This window comes from Abramis brama (assembly GCF_963993115.1).
Source record: "Abramis brama genome assembly, chromosome: 20".
NCBI classification, from domain to species: Eukaryota; Metazoa; Chordata; class Actinopteri; order Cypriniformes; family Leuciscidae; genus Abramis; species Abramis brama.
In genome coordinates this window covers 27,920,206-27,939,147 of record NC_139982.1, presented here as the reverse complement: position 1 = coordinate 27,939,147, position 18,942 = coordinate 27,920,206, and the positions used below count along the sequence as shown (strand labels likewise).

At 42.3% G+C, this 18,942-nt stretch overlaps 2 protein-coding genes and 1 long non-coding RNA gene across 6 annotated transcripts in view; 2 read left to right on the top strand and 1 right to left on the bottom strand.

The window, feature by feature from the left end:
* peak1 (pseudopodium-enriched atypical kinase 1) overlaps positions 1–12,183 on the top strand; it is a 30,445-nt gene extending 18,262 nt beyond the window's left edge. Inside the window, exons 2-5 of the mRNA XM_084095201.1 lie at positions 410–3,658; positions 5,281–5,498; positions 7,054–7,787; positions 8,640–12,183. Coding sequence (XP_083951327.1) covers positions 522–3,658; positions 5,281–5,498; positions 7,054–7,787; positions 8,640–9,803 — 5,253 coding nt within the window. The 5' untranslated portion in view covers positions 410–521 and the 3' untranslated portion in view covers positions 9,804–12,183. The remainder of the gene's footprint in view (positions 1–409; positions 3,659–5,280; positions 5,499–7,053; positions 7,788–8,639) is intronic.
* A 1,366-nt stretch (positions 12,184–13,549) lies between these two features.
* On the top strand, positions 13,550–18,845 carry ubap1la (ubiquitin associated protein 1-like a). 4 transcript variants are annotated; one of them, XM_084094613.1, is made up of 6 exons: positions 13,550–13,682; positions 14,587–14,719; positions 14,810–15,496; positions 16,259–16,426; positions 16,520–16,621; positions 18,122–18,845. In XM_084094613.1, exons 1-6 carry the CDS (start codon positions 13,597–13,599, stop codon positions 18,254–18,256), a joined length of 1,311 nt encoding a protein of 436 aa, XP_083950739.1. In that variant the 5' UTR covers positions 13,550–13,596; the 3' UTR covers positions 18,257–18,845. The 4 variants fall into 4 exon arrangements, with proteins under 4 accessions (XP_083950739.1, XP_083950740.1, XP_083950741.1 ...); XM_084094614.1 differs by having other exon boundaries at positions 13,551–13,682; positions 14,810–15,469; XM_084094615.1 differs by having other exon boundaries at positions 13,558–13,682; positions 14,584–14,719; positions 14,810–15,469.
* LOC311070628 lies at positions 15,536–16,061 on the bottom strand. The gene is made up of 3 exons (XR_014603706.1): positions 16,033–16,061; positions 15,897–16,000; positions 15,536–15,864 (listed from the first exon to the last, which is right to left on the bottom strand). It is a non-coding gene; the product is annotated as an uncharacterized lncRNA (long non-coding RNA).
* Positions 18,846–18,942: the final 97 nt, after the last annotated feature.

Sequence of the window (18,942 nt, the reverse complement as noted above, 5' to 3'; positions counted from 1 at the left end):
GAATTACCCTAACTTGTGAAAACAAAAGTTCACAAATAAGACAGGCTATGTCTTAAAATCTTAAACCACGCAACAAATGTGTCTGTAAATGGTAGGGGCAGGGTTTGTTCGGGATTACAGTTAAAGTACAAATTTTTACTGTGTATGTGGTGTCAGTATGTCGCAAGTCATGATGTTTACCTGCAACTGCTCAGCGCTGCGTTGTGATCCAAAAATAGAGCTGTGAGAGTCTGGCAGCCTGTGTTTGTGTATGTGTGTATTAGAGAGACACTAGAAATTCATGTTAAGAATAAAACTCTGACCCCTGCTGGACAAGTGTAATGAGTGCCTCATTCAGCAGCCCTATATGTGAGATGAAACCAGTGATTACATTTGGTACCCTGGCTGACTCTGTTATTCTTTTTTGCAGGTACTGACAGCACAGTTTGTAAACTGTGTGTGGGTGTGAAGTTCAGCCTGCAGTTTGTGTGTGTGATGGAGGGATTTCCTGTTCACTGACCCTGCAGCACTGCCCTGCAGACATGTCTGCATGCAACACCTTCACTGAACATGTATGGAAACCAGGGGAGTGCAAAAACTGCTTTAAGCCTAAGAGCCTACACCGGCCTCCAGAGCAAGACAATTCCACCAATGAGAGCAAGACGAACGTCAATGCCAAACTCACAAACAGCCAGAGGAGCATATCCTCATCCCGTGCAGGGCAGGTTCGCCCACCTGTCGCCAAGAAACCTACGATTGCAGTAAAGCCAACCATGATGCTGCCATGCTCTCCGCCAGGTCTGGACTCTGAGGGAAATGTGCCAAGGTATGCAGAGGGAGCGCAGGTCACTAAGAGCTCACCTTTCACTGCGTGGAACCACAACAGCCTGAATAGCCAGAGACCTGCAGAAACAAACAACAATCAAGGGGAGGATTTGGTTGGGCAGACAGAGGCATATGGTGCAATCTCCCCACTGCCAACTAGCAGCCGCAATAACAATGGCTTGACGGACGTGCTGAAAGAAATTGCTGGTCTGGGATCTTCTCCAAGTTCAAGTAGAGAGGACTTTTTTGGCCGGATCTGCAGTTCATACCGGCGCTCATTAGAGAGAGGCCTTACACCGTCAAGCTGTCTCCATGCTGGGAGTAGTGGTAGAGGAGCAATAAAACGTGTTTCCCTCAGTGATAGTGCAGAGGTCATCAGCTCTGAGGGAGGACGTTTTTGTTATCCAGAATACTCTAGTGATGGTGACGATGAGGAGGATGAGAGTAGTGATGATGATGATGAAGAGCATGACAGCTGGGATGAAAGTGACGAGGAGTTGCTAGCAATGGGGATACGAATGCGGGGTCAACCTCGTTTTGCCAATTTCCGTGCAGCCACGCTATCACCGGTTCACTTTGCTGTAGGAAAGAAGTGGAATACAGTGCCTCTACGTAACCGTTCACTGCAACGGTTCTGTGCAGTGGATTATGATGACAGTTATGATGAGATTCTCAATGGATACCCATCTGTTGACACAAAGGGAGCTTCTGCTCTTCTGTCATATGCCTCTGATCACCAGGGTAGTGGCTTTCTGTCCACTTCTGAGTCCACCACCTCACCCGAGTCCTTGACTTCTCTACCCGAAGAATCCTGCGCTGGCAGCAGTAGGGCCACTGGTGACCAGAGAAATGGTCTTCCTTTCACTCCTAGTAAAGAACCTTCAGCCAGAGGACTGAGTTCGCCTAAATCCAGTGAAACTCATAAAGCTGTTCTAGCCATCCGACTGGAAGAACAAATTGACAATCAAAGGGAGGGTGGGGCTCTCCCTCAAGCTCTTCCAGGCCAGCCAATCACAATCAGCTTCAGCCCAACTGAGGAGCAGGCCAAGCCTTATCGAGTAGTGAATCTTGAGAAGGCTCCTATATGTAAGCCCTATACAGTGGTGGATGTCTCTGCCTCTATGGCCACTAAAGATGATCACAGTCACTCAAATGAAAGCACTCCAAAGTCAAGTGGGCACAATGTTGCGCTCTGCACCTCTCCTGACCCCTGTCCTGTCTCACCCACCTCCCCTCAGTTCTCCAGATCTCCTGTGTCCTCTCCCTTCATTTCATTGTCTCCATTGATGCCTCAATCTCCTACAGGTGCTGCCTCTGCAGGCCCCAGTGGTTTCCGCACAAAACCCGGCAGCATCCGTTACCAAGAAGTGTGGACATCCTGCACCAGCCCTCGACAGAAGATCCCTAAAGTTGATTTAACATGCGGCAGTGCCGCTCAGAGACTCATTAATCACAAATCAGCTCCCACATCTCCAACTACAGGCTTCGGCTCTGCCCGTACGGTCCCGACTAAAACGCCCAACTTGTCCGAGATCAAATTCAACAGCTACAACAATGCCGGCATGCCCCCATTTCCCATCATCATCCGTGACGAGCCTGCATATGCACGCAGCTCAAAAAAAGCAGTGAAGGTTCCCATAGTAATTAATCCCAGTGCTTATGATAACCTGGCTGTTTACAAGAGTTTCCTGGGGCTCAACGGTGAGCTGCCGCATTCCAAGCCTAGGGCCGGAGAGCGAGTGGCCAGCCACACATATGAGGAGATTGGATCTTCTGAAAGTTCCCAGCCCTCTCCATCTGAGCAGACACCTCCTCAATTGAAGCACACAACAGATGTAACTATTACTGGGGAACTGAGGACCACAACAGTATTTGGGCAAACTGTAAACAATGGTAAATCCAGGACTACGACAGGTGTCTCGGTCCTCCCTTCTGGTAGCCTAAGCCCTAAACCAGCTGTTTTGATCCACAGCAGCCTGGATCGTGTTCATAACCCCAGCAGTGAGCAACTACCAGAGGGCAGCAGAGATAACCAGGTCACGCCAAGTGGAAGTTCAGGTCAGAGAGAGAAGGCAAGTGCTGTTCTGTCTCAGATTGTGGCCTCCATTCAGCCGCCACCTTCTCCTCCAGACTCCCCTGCTGGCCAAAGTAAGACCTGCAGTGCTGAGGAGCTTTACTCGCTGCCACCGGATGCTTCCAGAGATACTCTTAACCGACCTAAATCACTCCACTGTTCTGCAGAACCTCAAAGAGACACACCACATAAACTCCTTCCCAAATCTCAGAGTGCCTCCGCTGCTGTACCGCCTACAAGCCCCAAATCTGAACCTAGTGCCCCGTTTCCCCCAGCCCGGTCTAGCTCCTCTCCTTACCACTCAAGCAACCTGCTCCAAAGGCACTTCAGCAACTGGACCAGACCAGCTGGGGCCAAACCTAGTGATGGAGAGACCAGTCCAAGTGCGGAGGGCAGGCGTCCGACTGACGGAAACAAGCCCAAGCGCTGGATATCCTTCAAGAGTTTCTTCCGCCGGCGGAAGGACGAGGATGAACAGAAAGAGAAAATGGAGAGAGAGAAGGAAAAAGGGAAGTTGTTGGGATTGGATGGGACTGTCATCACCGTACTGCCTCCTCCACCTCTACAGAGACAGCACTGGTTTTCAGAGTCCAAGACAGATGACCCTCACCAGAAACCCACGATCATATTCACCTACAAATCAGAAAGCGTCACAGGTGGAGAGGAGGCAGAGCTTCGAGTTGAGGAGCACAAAGAGGGAATCACCGCAGAAGGTGCTGCATCCAATCTGTCGACTCCACCCAAAAGCAGAGCCAGTATTCTCATTAGCAAAGTCATGAAGTAAGCCATCATTCACTGTCAATCCCCCCTCTCTCCCTTAGCTTTTAAATATAGAAACATATGATATGGTATTTTCTGTCCTTATCTTGCTGTATGTCTTAGTATGTGTTTCTTTGCATGGCCTTCATATTCATCCCAGATGAAATGCAAAAAAGTTTTTGAGATTAGGGTATGTTTGCTAACATAACCTAACATAAATAAAAATAGAAAGAAAGAGAAATGTTTAACTTAAGAACTTAAAATACATGAATTGATCATTTTTTTCCCATTTAATTGGAATTGTAGCTTAATTGTAAGTTTTGATTTCTAATTATTCTGTGTACAGGTCATATTTAATTATTATTTTTCGTCTTAGTAGTAGTAGTAGAAAAAGTAACTAGGTGATTTCCAAACTATATAAACCACTTCCTGTTATTTTAGTCATACCTGTGTGTGTGTGATCTGCAGAAGCGAAGGACTTTGATCTTGATATGTCACAATTGTGAGCTGATGAATAACCACAGGTAGATGTCTGTTAAGGGTTAATCGTGTAGGGGAAATATCCATACCGAATGTTACAGCAGAGGGAGGAGGAATAAGAAAAAGAGAGTATTTGAAATCAAGGAATTCGTGCTTCTGATTTCAACTTTCATTGTCTTTGACCTTATCAAATGGGTGACTGTGTGAGCCAATATGGTGGGTAAGCGTTACTTCCTCAAATTCTATTAAACAGACGACCACTTTACTGAAGCTCTTAGTTGGGTGCTTGTTTCAGCTGGCGTGTGTGAGCGAGTGTTTGCAGAGCATTATCTGCCCTTAGTAAGAGAAAGAGATAGTTTAGACGCGTTGATTCAGGTTCTTTTAACAAGTTCAAGCACTGAGACACCCAGATACTCTATCAGTTGAAGAAAAACACTTTTTTTGTGGTGATATCTTCCCTTGTGTGTTTACAACACATTTTTGCACTGGTGTTTCAATAGAAGCATTAGGAATCTTATCTTTATTTTTTTAAAGAACACATTTCCGTATTGTAGATTTTTGAGGGTGTCATACTGGAACAGAATGTTTTTATATGTCCAGACATGCTCTGCCTGCAGAAGATTCCTCCCATTTAGCGTTCCTGGACTGGTTATTTCAGGAGAGTAAGGTTGGCACTGGGATACAGGAGGGATGGTGGTTTGTTATCTAAGCAAAGGACGGTTGAATTTTGTGTTTGATTAGTCAAGTACAGATGGACGCCATCAGGCTAATTAAAATTAAATCTTGAACTAAAGCACTCTCATACAATTATTCATTATTAATCATTATTTATCTCATTATTTACTCACTCTCATGTTGTTCCATACCCGAATGACTTTATTTTTTCAGTAAGTAGACTGACTTACTCTTTCAAGCTTCTAAAAAGGTGCAAGAGCACCATGAAAGTGGTCCATACGACTTGTACAAAGTCTTATGCAGCCATATGATAAATTTGAGTGAGAAATAGACATTATTCACTGATAGTCATATGGGTTTGGAACAAAATCTTGGTGAGTAAATAATGACAGAACTTAACTTTTTCAATGGACTATCCCTTTAAAAAAGAGGTAATGTAGAAGATTAATTCTCAAATCTCAATCATTGTTTGTATCTGTTTCACACAGTCAGCTTCCAGTTCAGGATAGTGGGATCTCATCAGGCACCTCTCTTCCTGCTAAGCTGGAGCTGTCGCCCCTGCGTGAGCCTCCTGCCTCCTGTCCGCCCCCAGCGTCGCCCACCTCAAACAGCGGCAGCCAGGCAGAGCGAGAGGAAGAGGGATTCGCTCATACCATCTCACACACTCCTGCGCCCAGCAGCTGCAGGGCCACGTACACCAACCTGGGTAAGTCAAACACACACACACATTTGATGGGTCACTTTGTGTGCTCTGTCCATTTATTTGGGCCAGCAGCGGGAGGTTCTGACCTGATTTGGCCGGCTCACGTTGATATATTTAGGTTGTCATGGCAGCAGCATGTGCAAGAGCATTTCTAGACTCATAAACAAGATCACTTCTCTCAATCTCTCAATTTGAAGTCATTTAGCTGATTGAGTTTTTCTGAAGTTTGTGCGGCAAAAGGAGGTATGGTTTTGTCTCTTTCTCTGTTTTAGTTTTATTTGCATGAATTTTGTCTCAGTGCATTTCATGTAGTTTTAGTTTTGCTTTCATGAAATGTAAATTACAGCATTAAACATTTATTTTATATGTCCTAGAAATAGTGCAGAATCTTAAATTTCTTTTTTTGTCTTTTCTTAGTTTTAAAATTTGTTTATTTATGATTTTTGAATTACATTTTCATTTCAGTTTTCATTGTGGTCTTAAACCTTTGGATGGCATGACATAATCTAAAATTATATTTATGTTATGGCTGACAACTGATATGAATATATTTCAATACTGTTTTCACTGTTGTTGTTTTTACAGTAAAGCTCCTAGAAGATCTAGAATTAAAATGCTTAAGACATTAAAACGTTATAATGTACAGAAAATATGAATGCTTGTAACCTGACATGAAGATATAATAATATACTGTTAGAATAGGAAAAGATAAATCCTGAAATGAACCGTTACAACAAAATTAAAATTGATAATACCCTGAAAATAACCTAAAAAAATGTATATAGTTTATAAAATGTATAAGTTATATGACAAGATGCAGTAAAATTCTTGCAAGCTGACTGTAGTCACTGTGTGGAAATCAGGGATTTAGTTTTTTCGGGACTTAAATGGTCACAGCTCTGAGTGACTGTCAGATTATCAGACCAAGTATGTCTAAATGGAGCTGTATGGCATCACACAGTATATGAGAAATAAATAATGCATTTTCAGCTTTCCCGAGAGAGTTTGTTTGCTGACGGCTTCTTCCTTCCCTCCTTATTATTTTGCAGAGTTGACCTCTGATATCTCACAATAGCGTTGCTGAGCTGATGAACCTCTGAACTGCATAGCAGAACAGGTCTCTGAGGGGTTAATGTGCTGCCTCTAATTTCGTACCACTGACTCTTTGATCGTTTTATAGATGTGACCTAAAAAAAATCCCTGTCCTGGTGAAAGGGCCTCAGAGGAAGCCCCGGTCTGATTATTGGGAGATTACAGCAGATTAGTGAAGAATGTTAGATGAGGTTTCACGCTGTTAAATAATTCCTAACTCGTATCCCATGTCCCTGTGGACGGAGCGTGTGTGAAACGATTTAAGACTTTTCATCCAGCAGATTGAGATATGGTAAAAGGGAACATGTAATGACAGGATCAAGGTTAGACAATATTACCAGCTTTTAAAGGAAATCCAATAGTGCACCAGTTAAGCATTGTTGTTCAGAAGGATTAAAAAAAGATCACATTTTCTTTTGATATTCCTCTCAAATGACACTGAGATTCCTCATCTCTCGCTCTACAGGAGAGTCCAGGGCCAACATGATCCCTGTGAAACATCCCAGACATCCTAAAGCATATGATGACACGTTAACCTCTGACCCAGAGGTCACCGAACCCACGACTAAATCCACACCACCTCCCCTGCCCAAAAAGTCAGTCCCACGTGCTCAAACAGAGCCATCCGCTCTAGGTAGAGAACTCTCTGCCCTGCGACCCAAAGGAGAGGCCAGACCAGGCGGGACCAGTCTGAGCGTCGCCAATCCGGTCTACGATCTCGAGTCCACATGGGACACGACCAGTCAGAGCTCCTCACTCAGCTCGGAGGCACGACATCCCGACGAATCAGGAGACTCCCTGGAGCGTCCCGTGGGTGGGCGGAGCCTGTCTTGCCTGACCAACAGCAGCTCCATTCAGGGAAGTGACCGCCGAGGCTACCGCAGCACAGAGAGTCTGACGGCCCGGACACAAGGGGCGGGGAGACCCGCTAAAGGCCAGAAACAGGTGCCGTATAGAGGCATGGAGAGCTGGGAGGAAGTGGTCGGGAGGATCCGAGGTCTGCACACGGACACCCTTCGTAAGTTGGCAACCAGATGTGAAGATCGATTCATGGCTGGACAAAAAGATCATCTGCGCTTCGGGACGGACAGCTGGTCTCACTTCCGGCTGACTGCGGGGAAACCCTGCTGCGAGGCAGGAGACGCCGTGTACTACACAGCATCTTTCGCCAGAGAACCTCTGGTGAACTACGCTGTCAAGGTGAAAGCTCAGTCTTATACATATTTACTGTGGTATGTCCACTACTGTGGTATAATCTTTTAAAGGAATAGTTCACTTCAGAATGAAAATTCTGTCATCATTTACTCACCCTCAAGTTGTTTCAAACTTGTGTGAATTCCTTTCTTCTGCTGAACACAAAAGAAGATATTTTGAAGAATGTCAGTAACCAGACAGTTGATGGACCCCATTGACATCAATAGTAGGAAAAAAAATACTATGGAAGTCAATGGGGTCCATCAACTGTTTGGTTACTGACATTCTTCAAAATATCTTCTTTTGTGTTCAGCAGAAGAAAGAAATTCACACAAGTTTGAAACAACTTGAGCGTGAGTAAATGATGACAGAATTTTCATTTTGAAGTGAACGAATTGTTTAAGGCAGGAAAGTCAAGTAATGGTCTCCTGTGCAGCTCACAAACACTGCTTCTTACAAGAACAGCAAGAGTGATTTGATTGACAGTTGATTGAGTCTGATGTGGTCATGTTGCTTAGCTAATGGATCGATACTTTAAGCAGTATTAAAAAACAGCACATAGTTCGTCACAGTGCATTATGAAATGATCTGCGATGGATACATTTCTTGCTTTTTGTCCAAAATAAATTATCTATCTTAGCAAGCCCTGCTATTAATGCTAATTATGCTATTATCATTAATCTCCATTACCGTTGCTTACATAGAGAATTGAACACCTTATAAACCATATAGTAAATCTCTGACAAAGATGGGCAAGTACTTCTCTGAGTTTTGCAGCTTTTGTCTTGGCAGTTTTCCTGCTTATGTAGATTTGCATGTGTACGTAGAGATTAATTTTCTCCTTCTGTCTGATCTCAGATCTGTCGGGGTGTGGTGAAGGAGACTCAGCAGCAGTTTTTTCACAGCCTGGCAGTTCGGCAGAGTATCGCTGTGCACTTCAACATCCAGCAGGACTGTGGGCACTTCCTGGCAGATGTTCCGGCCCGCCTGCTTCCCTGGGAGCGAGAGGAGGATAGAGAAGATGAGCGAGGTGGTACGGAAGGAGGAGAAGAGGGAAAAGGAAAGGAGGACGAGAGAGATGCGGCAGGACCGGGCGGGAAACTCTGCAGCCGTGTTGTGGTGATCACTCGCGAGGTGCCGTTCCAGACGGTGGCGGATTTCGTCCGCGAGGGCGTGGAGCGACACACACGAAGCCCAGAGCTGTACGAACGGCAGGTGTGTCTGCTCCTGCTGCAGTTGTGTGCGGGACTCGAGCACATGAAACCCTACCATGTCACGCACTGCGACCTACGGCTCGAGAACCTCCTCCTGGTGCACTGCCAGCCCGGGAACCCTTGGAACCTGGAGCTGCTGGAACCGAACAACAACGCGGCGTCCGGTTCTTCCTCCGCCACGGCTTCGGCTTGCCCCGCCCGCCTCATCATCAGCAACTTCTCTCAGGCTAAACTCAAGAACGTGGTGCTGGAACCCGCTTCGCTCCGAGACCAGTCCCGTCTGGCACCAGAGCTCCTCACTGCCACTCAGTACCGCAAGTGCGATGAATTCCAGACCGGCATACTGATCTACGAGATGCTGCATCGACCCAATCCGTTCGAGGAAAGTCCGGCGCTAAAAGAGCGGGAATACTTGAGCTCGGACTTGCCCCAGATCCCACTGCGCTCTCTCTACTCTAACGGTCTTCAGCAGCTCGCCACGTTACTGCTCAACCCCAACCCTTCTGAGCGCATCCAGATGGGGGACGCCCGGGCATGTTTGCAGTGTCTGCTGTGGGGCCCGCGAGAGGATCTGTTTAATTCGCTGAACCCTCCTGCCGGGACAGTCCAGCGCCACACCGTCCTGCAGAACTGGCTAGACCTGAAGCGAACGCTCATGATGATCAAGTTCGCCGAGCGTTCTTTGGACTCGGGCTGTGGCGTGAGTCTGGAGGACTGGTTGTGCTGTCAGTATCTGGCCTTCGCCACCACCGAATCTCTCAGCAGAGTGATCAAGATCCTGCAGCAGCCACAGGGCGTGCTCATCTGATCAATGAGGCCTGGACGCGCACACGTGTAATTTTATTTGAGGAAACCATATCATCTGACTCTGTTAGTGAATGTGTTTTGGGTTTGCTTTACTTTTAATACCATGCAATACCATGCAGAGAGTTCGATCAAACCGTTTACAGGATGAAAAGTGACAAAGTGAAGTCATGTTTAACTCCACAGATAATGGCACATTTATAGAGCTGCTTTTATAAACAAAGTGAAACTGCATGACGTGTGTGTATGTGTGAGCGTGTTGTGGGTTTTCCGCCAGTGTGTTTAGTTATGCTTTTCATTCTGCTGTAGGGACTCGTGTATATCAGCAGAAAACCACTGATCAAACATCAGCTGCATCATGATTTATGATTCCACTAACTCATGAAACTATTGGATAACTATTATGTAATCATCACATAGTGGAGTTTGTGCAAGGAGCCCCTAAAATAAGGGTCCACCATTGGGTCGCTGAATGAATGAAATTTAGTCTAACATGCCTTACTTTATGTGTTTGTTTATGTGTGTGTATATATATATAGAGAGAGAGAGAGATTAATGGAAAGAGGCAAAAACATCATGTTTAATCAGTCATTTCAATCAAATGTTTTTATCAGATCCTGATATATCATACAGATTCGTTCGAGAGTACAGATTGGATATTTTTCTACCACAACAAGAGCACTGTAAAGTTTACCAAAGACTGAACCCTCTGGACCACACAGAACAAAACAATATTTTTGCATTTTACATAGTCAAAGAGCAGATATTAATGCTCTCCCTCATAAAGAAAGTGTCCTTATGTACCTAAAACAAATGCAGTTTGGTTCTTTAGTAGTACTTTGGCTCTCAAAAGTACATGGGAGCATTAGCACATATCTTTTCCAATCACAGAGATTGGCACCAAACTCACTGTAATCAAACTAGAGTCACTCCAGATTCAGATCGTAGCGTTCACACTTGCAGAAAAGGCTCTGAACTGCTTTTGAGAGACATCCGGATCAATCTAACCCTGACCTTACAGAATTACGAACCGAATATCGCTATGCGGATGTATGTGCAATCATTAAAAGTAAGTGTTAACATTTGTTACAGTATTTTAGATATATTTAACGCACTTGATATTCTCAGCATGCAGTTATTCTTTATCTTCCTGTTTCTGTTCGGCACATAATTGATGAGAATGCGAGCTCTGGGATCAGACCCCCAGCCTCATATGTGAGGATATTTGATTGTGTGTGTGTGTGAATCATTAGTTTGAACCAGGGATGGCACATTCTTCAGCATTTTGTCCTTGTTATAGTGTTATTTTGATGCGCGAGTGCGTTTAAGGCAATGGCAATGGCAATGTAGAGATGGACATTAGAGTGAAGCATCCCAGTTTGCTTACTTCTACTGCATACTACAGGTGTGTACTTCAACTGTGATTGGAAAGTATATACTTTTGAGTATGTAGTATGCTAGTATTGCAATATATATCAAATGAATGCATTGTTTGTATGGAGGTATTAACATCTAGCTGACCTGTATTATTACTTTTACATTTATTTAAAACTGCTGTGGCAACTTTGGCCTTTGGATGTATCATTTTTCACTATTACAACAAAAAAAAAGTTGATGAACTGTTACAAGCCCTCAATCCTCTTACGTACAAGTGGATTATGGGTAATAAGGCGTCCACAGAAAGAGTATTTCACAGGCATTTTTAGGAAATTATTTTATTAATCTTTATTGCATGGACGGTATGCAAATTGGGATGCTGATATTATCACGGTTCCTGGTTTATATTTTTATTTCATTAACATATTCAGGTTGAAAGAAAGGGATTTAATGATTGATAATGCATGAGAAACGGTTCGTGTGAGGTCATTGGATAGAGTCTCTGTCAATCACAAACTAGGGCGGGAACATTAGTTTGCTCCCGTCTTCCATTTCCAAAGCAGCAGTTTCAGTTCCATTAGAGAGAAACAATATTGTGTGTGTGTGTGAGGAAGAGATATTTCAGTGTGTGTCATGCTGAATGTTTGCGGGTCACACCGTAGAAATATGTTGTATCGATTTATATTTGTATATAATAATTTGAGTGTAGTTTAGATTCATTTTAGCATTACGGGCACAAATCTGTGTCACAGAAAGAACTTGAGTGAGAGAGAGAGTATCAGCAGATGTCTGTAACCGGGAGAATGTGTGCGAGTGTGTGTTTTTTCTCATCCACCACCATTTCATTCACATCATTTCACTGAAATCATGTATTTACTGTTATTTACAAATGTTTATTTGCCAGTGATGATTTCACAGAACTGCTTTTTACTGCATATCTCCATGGTATTTAGCTCTACATTACTGAGTTAACTGCTCATAATAAAACTATGAATATGTTTTTAAACAAGACTTGTTTGTGTGTTTTTATAGAAACACTACTTTCTTGTATTCGCTATTAATGCTTAATTATACACTGTAAAAAGTGATAACCTGCAACTGTTACCTTAGAGCTATTTCTACCTTATTTAACCCATAAAAATTATGCTGGTTGGTGTAAATTGTTTATGGTTCAGTGATGTTAAAGGTACACTTTGTAACTTTTGGCTATCTAACGGTTAACAAACAAAACCGTGCAGAAGAACATTGTTTTGGTTGTGCTTCGGCTCTGCGTGACTGGTGCGGATGAATATGGTTATCCTGCTGCTCATAAACATTGCTTCACTACTAGGCTATTACCAGTTTAGATGGAAAGGGTCTCAAACAGACTAGCTGAAGACTTTATCTATACCCATTAATAGACACGGTACTTCAAACCATACAAGTAATAGCCAGGGCAAGTTTTCTCTGAACAGACACGCACGGGAGTGAAGTAAGTTTTCCCGCGAAAACCATCCCGCTACGTCTAAAATATAAACACTTATAGTGAATCAGGGTTAGACAAAACAAATTTTGGAGTAAGTATTGATGTTTTGACTCATTATTTAAATTACTATAATGTATTTGACTTCGAAAAAAAAGTTAATTTTGATGTTATCATTCATTTCAGTGAGACACGAGCAATATGTCACAGGTTGTGTCCATGAGAGGTCATAAAATGTCATGTCTTTACTCTTTTTTTCGAGTTTCAAGCTCATTTCCAAAGTAATTCTAGATTACTTAGGCTAGATATGACTTTTGTGAATGCAAGCTTTTTATCGTTAAGACAAAAATAGAAAAGTAGCCTAATCGAAAATATTATGCAAAATCTTGACATTTATAAACCATGATGTTAATATTAAAAACGTTTTATTTTATAAATTACATTATCTTTAATAAACATAAATCAGTGAAACCTTTTTTGTTTTAATGTAATTTGAATTCGTCAAGCTTTAAAAAAAAAAATCCTGCTGTTTTAGTTTATGGCCACTAGAGGGCGCCACAAACCACATAAATCATCCCTGTTTATGTAATGGCCCAGCACTTCAAGCTCATAAAGTGTGTGTAATCTCCTGATGCCTTTTTCAGATTCACGGCGAGTAAACAACACAATAACAATAACGCACTGAGAATCTTCTCACGTCACATCTGATAACATATTACATAAACAAAACAGCATCACGGTTCATTGAATCTATCTGAGTATTCTAGGAATTAGTATCTTAAGCACCTTACCATCTTGTGAGAAATGGAAAGGAACATGATTATGATGATGTTGATGTTGATGATGTAAGTTTGTTAAGACAGGGTATGGAAGGATTATTGTGTGTGAGTCAGTGTGTAAGCCTGTGTTGATTCACCAGGGGACATGATGCTTCTGTTATTATGCACACGTGAACCTGATGAACATGATAAATCTGCAACCGAAGAACATAAGATACACACACACACACATCCTTCAACTCACAGACACTACCGAAAACTACAGGTAAGACACTTTCATGAATGTCCTGTAATCAATGCTAATATACAGATATACCAATTTACAGTTTACTTGGTTGCATGCAAATATTGTAATGTATAAATATTATGATTATATTAAATAATTATATTTTAAATAAAATAATATATAGTCTATGTATAAGTTTTACAACAGTGATTGAGCATCATATTATTACTATTACATAGCAAAAGCTTACATTATTTTATTCTAAATATTAATTTTATATCAAAGTTAAACGTTAAAAAGTTAAAATCTTCATTTTTAGTTTCTAATATAAAAGTTTTTTCTACAATAAGGTGAAGTGAGTATCATATTATTAGTATTCAGTGTTGAGTGTAATGCATTACTAAATAATTAATTACTGTAATTTAATTACTTTCTTTTGAAAAAGTAAAGTAAGGGATTGCTCTTAATTTTTCTATAATTTTATTAATTACTTCTGATGTAAATGCGTTAAATAAATATAGTCTAGAACAATTCTATATAAAACAATAATGTATTTAACATCAAATTTTAATGTCTAAATGTGTTTTCAATGTAACCTTCTCCCTTATAATACTTTGGTCAGTCCAAGAATAATTTATAATTTAATGTCTGTCCTTGTATTGTTCAACTGTTTGAGGTTTTTATGTGATTTAGAAAATAATTAATAATAATGCAATACATTTTAGAAATTAGTACAGTAATCTAATTACATTGTTGAAGATGTAGCTAGTATTTAATTACTTTTTTAGAGTAACAAACCCAACACTGGAATTATGATATTGTATGTTTATAGGTATCATCAATAGGTATGTTTTTGTATCATAAGTGTATCATATTCATGGAAATGTGCCTCAGCAATACTGACTGAGATACTGACTAACATAAATATTATTAATTTAAGCAGAATGTGTAGCCTGGATGAGGTTCCATTTAAAGTTGCACTGGACTCTATGGAGATACATTTGGGCCAGAAAGAGCCGGTTGCAGCTCCTGAAATAAAGATCCCAGATTGTGCTCAAATACTGCGTGATACAAAGGTCAGAATGCAACAATAAACATATATCTAATATTTGACACTCTGTAGGATCTTCTGTCTCTTAATGCTCACATGTTGTCCTGTTCGACAGTATTCATTCTCTCTGGAGAAACGGATCATGGCTATAGTGGAAGAACAGCAGCGGGAGAACAGGAAGGCCTATAAAGCTCCCCCGAGTCTGTCCCCCACTTGCCCGCCATATTGGCTGATGTTCAGCAGCCCGCAGGAGAGCCGCTTGGTGCGCCTCCGAAGCGCAGAGTTCTGGGAAGTGGGCCCACGTCCCCGCAGCCAAAGCCTCAGCGCTGCCGACTCGCGTAAGCTCCGCCCCCAGCGGACGGTCCAGTTCCTCATCGCCGACACGGACGGCGAGGGTGGCTACGGTGAAGATGACGAGGGCTCGTCTACCGAGGAAGATGATGCTCGCGGCAAAGAAAGACCGAAGAGCTCCGGCTCACAGTGCCTGCGATGTTCAGTTCGTCAGACCCAGCGAGGCTCCACCCCTCGCCCCGCCCCGTCCTGCGCTCTCCAGAAGGCCCGACCGAGCTCTGCCTCCTCTCTAAAAGACGTACGGAAGCCTGTCCCGCTTTCCCTCAGCCAGACGCCGCAGGGAAGTCCTCACAGCTCCAGAGCGCCCCGCAGGAAGCCTGCCGTTACGAGAACCAGCAGGCGGAGCAACTCAAACACACTCTTACAGCCGAGACCCTCGTCTGCAGGACAGCTGCCCTCAGCCAGGCTTCAACCCGCCTCACATGTACTATACACACCTCATCACACACATGTAATATACACACCTCATCACACACATGTACTATACACACCTCATCACACACATGTAATATACACACCACACCACATCACATGTAATATACACACCTCATCACACACATGTAATATACACACTTCATCACACACATGTAATATACACACCTCATCACACACATGTAATATACACACCTCATCACACACATGTAATATACACACCTCATCACATCACATGTAATATACACACCACACCACATCACATGTTATATATACACCACACCACATCACATGTAATATACACACCTCATCACACACATGTAATATACACACCTCATCACACACATGTAATATACACACCTCATCACACACATGTAATATACACACCTCATCACACACATGTGATATACACACCACACCACATCACATGTAATATACACACCTCATCACACACATGTAATATACACACCTCATCACACACATGTAATATACACACCTCATCACACACATGTAATATACACACCTCATCACACACATGTGATATACACACCACACCACATCACATGTAATATACACACCACACCTCATCACATGTAATACACACCTCATCACATGTAATATACACACCTCATCACATGTAATACACACCTCATCACGTGTAATATACACACCCTCAGCCAGGCCTCAACCCGCCTCACATGTGATATACACATGCTGCAGATCCTTAAATCTTATTTAGGATTATTGTTGAGCTGATTTTTTTGTTACCGGTGTGTTTTAGGGTGCGCGTCCGCGGACGTCCACAGGGCTGAAGGACGCTCCAGCAGACTTGCTGTGTGCTCTGAGTCAAGAAGAAAGGGATCTTCTTGAAGCCGTTACACAACAAGGATACACACTGCGCACTGCCATACTAGCACTGCAGAGGACAGGACCCAAGAGCCCTGATCAGGTAACACACACACACACACACACACACTGCATGCAAAAGCACATAGTATAAAAATACACAATCTGTATCTGATTCCCTATTGATTTCCTCCAGATTTTGAGGTACCTGACTTCATGTGATCGTCTCTGTCGGCTGGGTTATGAGAAGACTCAGGTGGAAGAAGCTTTGGAGATGTTCCAGAACTGCGAGAGCAAAGTAAGACCTGGAAAAGACACCCCACCAATCAACATCCAGCGCACGAAACACCCCTTGAATGAGCATATAGTGCTCCAAACACTCAACCAATCAGCATCCAAGGCACAAAACACCCCTCAAATCAGCATATAGCGCTCTAAACACTCAACCATTTGGCATCCAGCATGCAAAACACCCCATAAACAAGTATTTAATGATCCGAGTCCAAACACTTAACCAATCAGCATTCAGCACACCAGACACCCCTCAAACCAGTATTTAGTGCTCCAAATACTCAACCAATCGTCATCCAGCACACAAAGTACCCCTCAAACCAGTATTTAGTCGTCAAATGAGCATATAGCGCTCCAAACACTCAACCAATCGGCATCCAGCATGTGAAACATCCCTTAAACCAGGGCTGCGTTCAGCCCCGACAAAACGTTGCACAACGTTTTTTAAACAGAAACGGTGATGCGTTGAACACACTGTTCTGATGACGCAAGAGTTGCAACTATGGCAGCTGAGAAGGCCATTCTTTGTGTTTTTTGTGAAGAATTTTCGGAGCCTGATGAAGTCGGTATAAATATGTGTTTAATACTACAAAATATGCCCGATGTTACAGTTACTGCACTTGCCGCCCAGAACAAAAGAGAACATCCCAATCGAGTGAAGGGATTGCTGAAACTGAAGCACACATCTTACCTAATTCAGACTAAAACACATCTATTTAGCCTCACATACTGACTTTATTTGTTGTTCATACTGTTTTAATACCCTGTATTTTCTTTCTCATTTTTAGGAAAAGCACTTAATTACCATTGTTTATTTCTATACCAAATGTCATACACTTGCAATGAAGCTAAAAATATAAACAACTACATCATTATGTTGATATCCTATATTTGTACAATAAAACTTACGACAAACATGTCTTCTAATATCCTCAGTTGTTGCGTATACCGAGCTGCATTGAACACATTTGTAAATTACTTTCCTTGAACCCATTGTGCGAGTTCACTTTAATACTGCGTGCTACATGTTGCTGCTGATTGGACTACAGTTCTGACACACCCACCAAACAAGAGAAAACGTATCTCAAACCCCGTTGCACACCGGTGCACGCCGTTTCAAGGAAACATGACGTTCAACCCGGAAACCGTAGCAAAACGTTGCGCACCGTTTTGAACTTGAACGTGCCCCAGTATTTAATGATCCAAACTCTCAACCAATCAGCATCCAGCACACAAAACACCCCTCAAATGAGCATATTAGCGCTCTAAACACTCAACAAATCAGCATCCAGGGCACAAAACACCCCTCGAATCAGCATATAGCGCTCTAAACACTCAACCAGTCAGCATCCAGCACACAAAACGCTTATCAAACCAGTATTTAGTGCTCGAAACACTCAAGCAGTTGGCACCCTGACCCAGCGTTCAAAACACGCATCCAATCAGCATTTAGCATATCAAAATCACCAACCTGATGTAGCATGTAAACTTTTGTTTTTTCTCTCAGGCTTCAGAGTTCCTGTTTCTGCTGGCTCAGTTCTGTGAGATGGGTTTCCAGCAGAGCACCATTAAAGAAGTTTTACTGGTGCACGAGAACCATAAAGAGAGAGCCCTGGAGGAGCTTATGAACCGGAGCGGCTGAGAAACCATAATATGATCCTCAGCTGTCTAAATAAATAAATGAAATAATCCTGAGGATCACTGGAATTAATGAATTAATGAATGAATCCTTAACTCCATTAAGGAAAGTATAAATGAATCATCGACATGCTATGTGCTATATGAGCATATGAATCAGTCTTCAAATCCATGAATGAATTAATTCATCTTTATCTTCAGCTCCATAAATTAATGTATAAATAGGCTACTTACAAATCCTTCTGAATGAATGAATCCTTTGCAGCTTTAATACTCCAGTCTTTTATGGAGAAGAGGTCCAGTTTGTTTATTGATTTCATTGTATTATTGTTTATGTTGATGCCACATGATTAACTGTAGATCTGACAAAGATTAATCACCTAGTTGATGAGAACCAAAGCTCAGAGTTCATCATGATGAAGATTAATCACTTAGTAAAAAAGTTACAGATATTGAAAAGGGCTAGGACAGTTTGAATGAATTTAATTAAACACTCTATTGTGTTTATTTATATTGCATCAATCAGTTAGTTTCAGGATTGTATTCCACATGTTTAGAATTTAATAAAAAAAAATATCATAAAAGTTGTCAAACAGTATCAGAAATTATTATACTCAGCATTTGCCCTAACAAATCAATCACGATTTGATTACATTCAATTCTGCTTATTAAAGCGTCCGAACCACTGAT